The sequence below is a fragment of the Brassica napus genome, chromosome A9, assembly GCF_020379485.1.
Source record: "Brassica napus cultivar Da-Ae chromosome A9, Da-Ae, whole genome shotgun sequence".
In the NCBI taxonomy this organism is placed as follows: Eukaryota; Viridiplantae; Streptophyta; class Magnoliopsida; order Brassicales; family Brassicaceae; genus Brassica; species Brassica napus.
This window is the reverse complement of record NC_063442.1, coordinates 24,158,661-24,169,711: the sequence shown is the minus strand read 5'-3', so window position 1 is coordinate 24,169,711 and position 11,051 is coordinate 24,158,661. Positions and strand designations below refer to the sequence as shown.

Sequence of the window (11,051 nt, the reverse complement as noted above, 5' to 3'; positions counted from 1 at the left end):
TAATCATGATTAGTGATCAAGATAATCAAGCAAACACAAGATATCAAGATGAAAAGAAGCTAAAGATTGAATATTTCACCAAAATAGGTTTTGTGTTTGGATAGAAAACAAGATAGTCCCTAAGATTAGGTCTAAAAAGTGTTTATAGTGGTTTAAAATCGAACTGGGTCAACCCAACAAACCTGGACTGACCCAATCACAAATGTGTAAGAATCTGGTCAATCCTCGAATGTTGACTTTTTGGACAGTCACAGCAGCCTTCTTGCGTCCTCGTCATGCCGCTGCGGGCTCCGACATACCGCTGTGGAACACAGCAGCGGCTTCACGTCACCGCTGCGGCATCTCGAAATCGGGCAGGGACGTGTGCATTTTCTCGGTGGCTTCTACGTACCGCTGCGCAAGGCCGCTCCTGTACTTCATGGTTTTCACTCTCGAATTGGTTGCAGCGGCTTCATGTCGAGGTTACAAGGCCGCTGCGAGGTCACGAGGCTGCTGGGTCACTTGTCCTCTCGTCTTCTGCTTGAAAATCACCAATAACTCTTCCAAACTATCTCCAAATGCTCCAAAGTCACAATTTGACATCTTTATCACTATATAAAGACATATGCAATGCAATGCAACCTAGATATGTCTAAATGCTATCCTAAATAATCAAAATGTACAAGAATGAATAGTTAAAACAATGTAAATAATCAAGATATCATATGTTAACCTCCAAAATTTCATGACCGGTTTTTATTGTTATATACATTTTAAACTTAATATTTTTGGTCTTTATTATGGTACATGCTTCATGACTTCGTTCTTGTCAGTGTAAGAAGTTTGCATATATCTAACTTTCCATATTAAGTTTGTCTATCATACATTGATCTACTATTAATTTTAACTGAGTTTAAAATATTATTTCAAAAATTAATATAAAAAATAACCATGCGAAGCACTAATTTTGAATGATTGTGCACAAATAAAAGTTTCTTAAAAGTACTGTATTATGAGTGAGTGCCAAAAAAAAAAGGACAGTGGAGGCGAATCCGTGAATGTAGCGTGAAAAAGATGGGAAGAAGCGTGAAGAGCGTGACGAAGATGGAAAGAGGTAAAAGGCAATCGATGGGCTATGCAAAGTGAATAATGGGCTCAGTATTAGTTTCTTAAGCCCATATGATCTGCCACTCACTTCACTTCTTACTTGTGATCATCACTAATTTATCCAAGAACAAATCCGCAAATCCCCATAACATCAGACAGAGAGCTTATTAAAACTCTTTACTCTCACAACACGACGAGTTGACTCAGACCACAACACTCGTAGATCGCTGCTTCCTCAAATCAATGGCGGCGAATGGGAGCCCGAAACCGGAACCAATGGCGGCGAAGAAGGCGAGCCCAGATCTGCTCAACAGCAGCTTCTCATTCAAATCCCTAAAACTGAAGACGAAGCAGCAGGAGCTCCTGCTCCGCGTCTCGATCCTGGGCCTAGTCTACGTACTCGCCTTCATCGCGCGCCTCTTCAGCGTCCTCCGCTACGAATCCATGATCCACGAGTTCGATCCGTATTTCAACTACCGCACGACGCTTTTCCTGACGGAGAAGGGGTTCTACGAGTTCTGGAACTGGTTCGATTCCGAGTCGTGGTACCCTCTCGGCAGAATCATCGGCGGTACGCTTTATCCAGGGCTCATGGTCACCGCCGCTCTGATCTACTGGACGCTGAGGTTTCTCCGCTTCTTCGTTCACATCCGCGAGGTTTGCGTTCTAACGGCGCCGTTTTTCGCCTCCAACACCACCCTCGTCGCCTACTTCTTCGGCAAAGAGATCTGGGACACGGGGGCTGGGCTCGTCGCCGCTGCTCTCATCGCCATTTGCCCTGGATACATCTCTCGGTCCGTCGCTGGATCGTATGATAACGAGGCCGTGGCGATTTTCGCTCTTCTGTTGACGTTCTACCTCTTTGTTAAGGCGGTGAAGACTGGATCTTTGTCGTGGGCTCTTGGCTCTGCGTTTGGTTACTTTTACATGGTTTCCGCTTGGGGAGGCTATGTCTTTATTATCAACTTGGTTCCTCTTTACGTCCTTGTGCTGCTGATCACCGGAAGGTATTCCATGAGGCTCTACGTTGCCTATAACTGTATGTATATCTTGGGGATGCTGCTTGCTATGCAGATTCGGTTCGTTGGGTTTCAACATGTTCAGTCTGGAGAGCATATGGCTGCAATGGGTGTCTTCTTGTTGATGCAGGTTTGTTTCTCTTGGGATTGAATTTGATTTTTCAACCTTTCTTTAACATGTTGATTGTGTGTGAGAGCTAGAAAGTTGGAACCTTGTTACTCATCTTTCTCTAGAAGACCACTGTTTCACCCACCTTATCTTGTTACTTACTCTGAGATCTTGTTGGGATTATTAAGCTTCAGACTTATCTTTTGCTTTTCCTTTACAGATCTCAATTCATTTTTCAACCTTTCTATAGTGCCTAGTACTGTGATTGCGTCTCTGTTGATTGCAAGCGGGTGTTTTACTTTCTTTAGATGACTACTTTTTCACGCACTATATCTTGATCTACTTATGCAGGTGTTTTACTTCCTTGACTGGGTGAAGCACCAGCTCAATGACACCAAGTTGTTCCAAACGTTTCTGAGGATAACTGTGACATCGGCTATTCTGGTTGGTGGTATTGCATTGGGTGTTGGAACAGCGTCTGGCTATATATCTCCATGGACTGGTCGATTTTACTCATTGCTTGACCCGACTTATGCAAAAGATCACATTCCCATTATTGCGTCTGTCTCTGAGCATCAGCCTACGGCCTGGTCGTCTTTCATGTTTGACTACCATATTCTGCTCTTCCTTTTCCCTGCCGGACTTTACTTCTGTTTCAAGCGTTTGTCAGATGCTACAATATTTATCGTCATGTATGGTCTCACCAGCTTGTACTTTGCTGGTGTCATGGTTCGGCTTATTCTAGTTGCCACTCCAGCGGTTTGCCTTATCAGTGCCATTGCTGTCTCTGCCACTGTCAAGAATTTAACTTCTCTGTTAAGGACGAAACAAAAGGTTCCACAGACTGGTTCAGCGAAAGGAGTCGGTAGTTCAAAATCCTCTTCAAAGGTGAATCTTTATTGTCCCTGTTTCCACCAATTTCTACTGTGGTGGGCGTACAAAATTTAATACTTATGTCCTATGTCCTAGCAGGTTACACTTGATCAGTCTCAACCTTTCCATAAGAACGGTGCCATTGCTCTTCTTGTTGGTGTATTCTATTTGCTCAGTAGATATGCCATTCACTGCACATGGGTGACGTCAGAGGCGTACTCATCTCCCTCAATTGTCCTAGCTGCAAGAGGAGCCCATGGAAACAGAATCATCTTTGATGATTACCGCGAGGCCTACTACTGGCTCAGGCAAAACACTCCCACTGATGCTAAGGTCATGTCATGGTGGGACTATGGGTACCAAATCACTGCTATGGGAAACAGAACTGTCATCGTCGATAACAACACCTGGAACAACACTCATATCGCTACTGTTGGACGTGCCATGTCTTCTTATGAAGACGAGGCATATGACATCATGAGGTCACTTGATGTGAACTATGTGTTGGTCGTCTTCGGTGGCGTTACTGGCTATTCTTCGGATGATATCAACAAGTAAGTCTCTTTACTTCTCATGTATCCTCTTCTCGTTTATTTCTGAAAATCTGGTTATCGTTGCGTTGCGTGTCAATCAAATATCACACTAATCATTGGCCTGTATGTTAAACAATCACTTCTTTACTACGCGTTAAACAAACATTGTCAATACAGCTGATGTGTGGATTTACTGATCCATTTTACCATTAAAATTGTGGGTTAGGTTCTTGTGGATGGTGAGAATCGGAGGTGGAGTATACCCAGTGATCAAGGAACCTGATTACCTTGTGAATGGCGAGTTTCGTGTAGACAAGGGCGCATCACCAAAGATGCTGAACTGTCTCATGTAAGTTTCAGCCTCAAGACGCTAGTCTTATACCTATATATTTAATGAGCTCATTTGAAAACGATGCAACTCATCTGAAATGTGTTTTTTTTTGTAGGTACAAGTTATGCTATTATAGGTTCGGCGAGCTGGTCACAGAATATGGCAAGCCAACCGGGTACGTCAACCATCTAATTACAAGTCTTACATCCTATAAACGCATTTTTACTTTTCAACATGGTAAAGTAAAATTTGGGCTTTGGCAGGTATGATAGAGCAAGAGGGGTGGAGATAGGGAACAAAGACATCAAACTGGAGCATTTAGAAGAAGCCTACACAACATCAAACTGGATTGTCCGTATTTACAGAGTCAAACCTCCCACAAACAGGTTGTGACTCTTTTAAGAGGCTTCCATCTCAGAGATTGTGTGTGGCTCTGGCTTTAGATAGTTGATAGTTTTAAGGAGGAAACATATAATTTCGGATTTTTGTTGGACATGGTTTTGTTTTCATGCAGAGACGGCTTTTTGTGATTTATCATCGCTTATAAGTGTGAAACATATTTGCACTGTTTTGTTCATCTTGTTTGGAGAGATTGGTTGTTTGAGCCCATATAGACCCAATAAGTCCTTAAGTACGGTGAATAAAATCCTAACCTCACTTCATCAGTAAATCAAAACCAAGATGACTCGAATAAAAATCAGTTCAACAAAGCACCTTTCGAAAAGCTACAGAGATAGGACTTCATGCTTAATAATGGTGTTATGTTGAATTTGCTTTCCAAGATATTTATCATCACTTACTTTATAGAATCAAGTTTCTGACGTACATTGACTTAACAAACAAAATAACTTGAGAGTACCCTTCTGGTGCTAATGTTTCTTTCCTTAATCACTTTCCAAAGCAACCAAGAATCTTTCTCTGCAGACAAGAAACCTCTTACTAAGCCTTTTCTTTCTTGTTGCACATCGCTAATCAAAGTGTTTCCTTTCAGCTCTACCAGTCCAAACTAAATAACAAAAATGCATACGGAAAGAAAGAAGCGTCTCTTATGAGTCTTATCAAATAGCAGAAGAGAGAAAATAGTTTTATTATAACCAGAAAAAAAAAAAAGCAAAAAACAAAGTTCACGTGAAACTGATGAAACCTTAAATACGAAGCTACACTCGCAGCCAAAATAGCTAGACTCTGACATGATAAACATTATCCTCGCAATCAGCTTCGACAGGGTCTGAAAATTCATTCATCCTCTAGAAGACTCAGAGCAGCAAATTTGTTAATCTTTTCAAACTAGGAACATGTTGCTGGTGATAGTTCATATCAAATGTAAGAAGATCTTGTTGCACCCGGTGAGGTTTAATATTAAGCGTAAGATCATCTACATGATTTACAAAGGCGTAAACTCTATCATGATTCTCAAAACCTTGGAGTTGAACACGTTGGATAGTGTTCCTTTCGGGATGGAAGTAGAAAATAGCTCCAAAGTCGCAATACAAAACAATTTCCCCTGTGGCAGTCACTCCAGCTACGCTAACGAATGAAACACGACGGCCAGTGTAGCCAAATTTATCATCAGGCAGAGTGTAGGCATATTCGGACCAATCATGTTTCACGACATCCTCTAGAACCCATATATGCAACTCATGCGTACGATTCAAGCCTATCTCCCCACCCAAATATCCAGAGTTATGACCTGTCCAAATAATCACACCTAATTTACCCTTATAGTTTATCAAGCTTCTAGCTTTATAAACCATAAAATCTGCCTGAATAAACTTGAAATTCTCAGATCGAACATCAAAGCAAACTACATAGGAAGTGTAATCCCTTCCTGTAGCCAAGTAATATAAAGCTCCATTGATGCATATCCCTCCGGAGGAGTCGGGACAATGGGATAAGGAACATTGGATCTTCCTCCACCTCATTTCTCCAGTCCCTAATGTCAAATTATTATGAATACATCCATAAGGTGATCGACCAGCAATGGGTGACACTACCTTGAATACCTTGTCAATCGGATCAAACCCTAAAAAGCTCTTATGGCCCGTCCTCCGTTTAGGTAAGAAAACAGTCTCCCCTGTGCTAGGGTTACATATCACATGCGCTGTATGCTCATCTTTTTTGGAGATTGGCTCATAACGGAAACAGAACAAACCAGAGGCATGACTATAAAATATTAGCTGCATGTCATCAGGTAACTTCAACTTACAATAGGCGGCTAAAGACGACTTCTCGTTTTGAATATGAATCTGAGGCGAAGAATAGAAGTGAAACTCATTTGTAGCTCGTTTCAGGGCAAATAAGAGACTCGGTCGAGCCGACGACTTGGTTAAGAACAACTCGGTAAAATCTGCACTGCGTAGTATGGATCTCCATAGCTTCGACACACAACGACACCTTGCTATTGTCTTGGTAGACAATCTAGAGAATATTTCGTAAGAAAGATCAGGAGGGATTGAATTCATGATCAGAAGGCGAGAGAGAAAGGTGAACGCAAATCATCGTAGCCAATCTCTAATAGTTCGAGAGCCTAGGGCATTCATACTGAACCGAACCAAATCGTGCATGGTTCGCTTGATTTAGTTCAGTTTCGGTTTAATCCGGTCGGTTCGTTTTTTTTTCTTTTGTTTATTGGATCTGTAATATCTTGTCTATTTGTTGTTTCGAGACAAATATGTTTTTTTTTTTTTTGAAAAGCAACAAATATGCTTTTTGATCAAAGAAAAAGAGACAAATATGCTTTCTCTCTAGTTACACTTAATTATATTGACTGAGAATTAATCTCTCTTATGAGAAAAAGATCATGATGGCCTCAGCTTACGATAGTCGTTGGTGTGCCATGATCAATCAAGTATCTGAGTTTTCAAATCAGACATTTAATGTCTCAATTACAGTGAACATAGTTAATGTCATTAGGACTCCTAATTTAGGAGTAATGCCTGTCCTTTTCATTTCCCTTCAGCAAGTCTACCTCCATTTTTTTTTTAAAATACAAAACCAATAACAGATCATTTTAAGTGGGAATAGTGGAACAGACCAGAGATTCAACAAACTCTGAACGCATGCAATTTGTTCAGTTTTGGGATAAAAACAGAGAAATTACTAATGGCTTCGTGAGAAGCTACAATGAGAAAAGTTTCTTCAGGACAAGGAATCGTGAAGCAGCAGCCCATCGGATGATTAAATCCTAAATTTTCACTGGCTCTAAGGAGAACATGAGTTTGATACAATATGTGCTGCGCTGATATGTGCAAGGCTTTCAAGCCAAAGCTTCTTTCTTTGGGTCCTGCCGTAGGTCTTTTGACTTACAATCAAGCAACATAACATTGACCGTAAAATGTGATAATATGGATCCTAAAACCCACACTAAACATTTGGTAGTGATTGTATGTAAGAGATTAGGGAATAAATAATGTGTGAAACTCTTCAGAATAAAGTGTAATCAGGTCCGAGTCGACAAAAATGGACTTTATCGTATGCCGAATAGCATAGAAATATTGGGAGAGAGAAGGAACGTGACTGAACTTGAAATCGAGTTGCATACGTACCCGTCGCGGGATCAAGTCTAACGTAGTTCATTCATCATCTCAAAACATACGTCAAGGTTCATTGGTCTCGAAAGACACGTTGAGTTTATTGGTCTCGCCTTGAACGAGAAGTCGGGTTCGTTGGTTCTCGCCTCGATTAATGAGAAGTCGAATTCGTCGGGATTGCCTCAAATGAGAAGTTGGGTTCGTCTTGATATCATGATTACGGGTTTAACTTCATTGATTAAAAGATTTTTGGCTTTAATCAATACATCGATGTCTTTGCTCTGTGAATATATTCGTGAAAATAGAGGTGTATCTCCTCTTCCCGTTCAACAATCAAAGAAGAAATTTTTTTTTTATCATTATACAAATTGTTAGAAGATAAATATCAAAATTAGATGATTATCCAGCTTGGACACTTGTCTTTCCCTCTTGGTCAGCTTTGCACCATCACCTCTGCACGTGTCAGTCCAATGGTTCAGTCTTTTTGTGTGTTTAACCGACTTCTCCTCTCTATATAAAGGGTTTCATGTTAACTTGAAATATAGACAGAGGAACAACTTTAAGTATCTCTCTCTCATAACAAGAAACAAAAACATCACTTTCATCTCTCTCTCTCTCTCCCAGTATCGTTTCCTTCCTCATCATAGTATACCAAACACATAAAAGAATAATATAACTAAATTCAGATATATAAATACTTCACCCTTATTATTTAACACGTTATCAGTACGAAGCTCTGACCAACTGAGGTTTATCAATCCGAAAGTTCTTAAACCAGTCGAGGTAATATTTAAATTTATGTGTTTTAATATACTTGATTTATTTAAATTTTATTATTATTCCGGAGTGAGAGGCTAGGCCTTCTCCGTTTTTTTATTTTTTGGGATGATAGACGATGTCTTTCCCGACTGATCGTTATGGTAGGCTATGCCTTCACGATCAGATGATCACGTGGTAGGATTTACCTCCGTGAATTGGAAAAAAAAAGATCACGTGGTAGGCTTTGCCTCCGTGAAAAAAAAAAAGATACGTGGAAGGCTATGCCTCCGTAAATAAAAAGAAAAGGTCAAAAAGGGTAGACTAAGTCTCCTCGGACCTTGAAATAAGTAAAAGTCAAAATGGTAGACCATATCTCCTCGGACTTTGAAAAATGATCAATATGGTAGTCTTTGACTCCTCGGATCATGTGGTAGGCTAAGCCTCCCGATTTTATTTATGCTATTTAAATTTCTGCAATTTAATTTACGCATTTATTTTATGCCTTCAATTTCTGCATTTAAATTCTCGTCTTTATTATAATATTATTCTATATGAGTTTTGACAAAGCTCAAAATAGATGTCCTTGGTATTACGAGAAATAATTATAAGACTTGGGCAGTGGGTGCAAATATGCACCTGAAAAAAAAAATGAGTTTTGAGAAATCATCGATAAATTGAAACGATATCGGATGAGAAAATAATAAAGCCATGATAATTTACATCACTTCAATGATGGTTTATAAGATGAGGTGTATCATGAGAAAAGATCTAGAAGATCTTTGAATAATTAAATCCTTGAAAGAAAGGATTCAATAAATAGTTGGAGTTGATGAAAATCCTCCTTGAAAACTGAAAAATAAAAGGGAAATGAAATTATGATACTAAACCATCAAGTCGGTCCTATTAGAAAAGGACGAGGGTGTAGATGCGGTTGAAACCCCCTATCGTGGTCGTGGAAGTGGACGAGGAAGAATATTCCGTCCATGCGAAAGAGTTAAAACTTCCACGAAAATAAAAGTGGTCGGGTGATAAAAGGCAAACATAAAAGGTTTGCTATAGATACGGCTAGAAAGAAAATTGGGTATGTAGTTGTCGTATGCCAAAGATTTAGCCGATCTATATCGAGAATCAAAAAGAAAAAGAGAAAGGAAGTATATTAAACTTTTTCTCTTATGAGCCCGAACCATCTTTCATAGTTTGAATACTCATCTTGATGTGATAGACTTTCTGGGTGAACCATAGAGTATCAATGATATCATGATTATCTTCCTGAAGAAGATTTTGAGATTCAGGATGGAGATAGAAATACTTGGCAGATATTGGATCATCGTACATGACTAATAAAGATAACAAATATTTCTTTTCTCTCAAAATAAATAAGTATAGTATCTAGTAATATAAAAATTACTATTGCTCTAGAGGAGCTTATGATGAAAAGACATGCATTAAAAAAAAGATGGCAAAATTATAAACGAGTAGTAAACCTGGAGTTTACTGATGTATAGTCATCTCCAATAATGTTATCGACATTATTGTGAAATGTTGAAAAACGAGAAGTTTTTCACATATAGCATGTCAAGAAAATAAAGGAAACCATCATGGTGATGAATCATCAAACAAGTTCACAATATGTGATTTCTTTAAGCAGACCCCAAATTAAGATCTCACTCTAAAGGATTTGAAACATAATTCATCCCAAATGGGAAAACTGAATATGTTATTGGTTCTAGAGTGGGATTCAGTACGAGATTTTAGACATGGAATGTCATCATCTAGAGGGGGAGAATTAAAGAATCCTAGTGAGTGGAACATTGAGAAATTATGTTCGCACTTGAAAAAGAACTTGATAAAGTAAATTCAAGTAAGATGATCCCCATGATCGGGCGTAAACATGCAGTTGTGCATGTAATAAAGACATATACAATCCAGAGAGATAAGTATATGGATAAGTAGAAATATGCTCGCAAGTTTGCTAGAAGCATATGATAAGCTGATGGAATGAGATATGTGAAATGGATTACAATGAAAAGTAGGATAATCCATTTCCAAAATGCCTGCCAGATATTTTGATGAAATAATGAAATCTCACATTCCAGCTGAAAATGCTCCAATAAGAAAATAGTGTCCTAAACGGACGATATATGAGTCTATGGCACGCTAGAGACGTGATAGACCACTTTGGTTCCAAAGAGTCCTCGAAAAGGAGCAAAAATATAAATAGAGGATGAATCTCATGATGAGACCGTTGATATGGTTAATGTAACAGTCAGGTACCTGGGTAAATCATCGATGATGATAAAGAGATCTCGATTAACCATATCAGTACGGATAAAAAGATGGAACCAAAGAGAAAATAGATTGTCGACAATAAATAAATGAAAAAGCGCTATAAATATAAAGATTATGAATCTACCTCTATGTATAAGGGTAGAGTGAATTGATTGGCCATCAATTCGATATAAAGCTCGTTAGAATAACGAGGGTTTTTTGGACCAAAAGTCCAATGTATATATTTCTCCAAAGAATGAAATAAAAGATGACCTTGAGCTATGAAAAACGGCTTGTTCCGAGGTCACTGGAGAAAATTTAAAATAGATGCAATGTATTGAATGTCTGGCAGGACAAAAATAACTTGAGTTGCATCTTGATATTTAGTAGTCCCTGGAGAGTTAAAGATGCTCTCGGAAATGTATAAAACTCTAGAAGAGTTAGAGCAAGCCGTATATAAGGTATCTTGAACCAGTAACTGGTGATATGTTTACGGCACGATTTGCCGATTGCCATTCTAGTAAAAATGATTTCCAGCGTTAG

At 39.0% G+C, this 11,051-nt stretch overlaps 2 protein-coding genes across 4 annotated transcripts; one reads left to right on the top strand and one right to left on the bottom strand.

Moving 5' to 3' along the window:
- The first annotated feature begins 1,193 nt into the window (after positions 1 to 1,193).
- LOC106421161 (dolichyl-diphosphooligosaccharide--protein glycosyltransferase subunit STT3B) lies at positions 1,194 to 4,560 on the top strand. Of its 2 annotated transcripts, XM_048738993.1 has the most exons (7): positions 1,196 to 1,327; positions 1,361 to 2,235; positions 2,566 to 3,102; positions 3,187 to 3,641; positions 3,847 to 3,969; positions 4,067 to 4,126; positions 4,215 to 4,560. In XM_048738993.1, exons 2-7 carry the CDS (start codon positions 1,363 to 1,365, stop codon positions 4,342 to 4,344), a joined length of 2,178 nt encoding a protein of 725 aa, XP_048594950.1. In that variant the 5' UTR covers positions 1,196 to 1,327; positions 1,361 to 1,362; the 3' UTR covers positions 4,345 to 4,560. The 2 variants fall into 2 exon arrangements, with proteins under 2 accessions (XP_013717457.2, XP_048594950.1); XM_013862003.3 differs by having other exon boundaries at positions 1,194 to 2,235.
- A 462-nt stretch (positions 4,561 to 5,022) lies between these two features.
- Positions 5,023 to 7,816, bottom strand: LOC106421162 (putative F-box protein At1g30925). Of its 2 annotated transcripts, none has more exons than XM_013862004.3 (2): positions 6,158 to 7,816; positions 5,023 to 5,641 (listed from the first exon to the last, which is right to left on the bottom strand). In XM_013862004.3, exons 1-2 carry the CDS (start codon positions 6,411 to 6,413, stop codon positions 5,208 to 5,210), a joined length of 690 nt encoding a protein of 229 aa, XP_013717458.1. In that variant the 5' UTR covers positions 6,414 to 7,816; the 3' UTR covers positions 5,023 to 5,207. The 2 variants fall into 2 exon arrangements, with proteins under 2 accessions (XP_013717458.1, XP_048594951.1); XM_048738994.1 differs by lacking the exon at positions 6,158 to 7,816 and adding an exon at positions 5,955 to 6,089 and having other exon boundaries at positions 5,023 to 5,884.
- Positions 7,817 to 11,051: the final 3,235 nt, after the last annotated feature.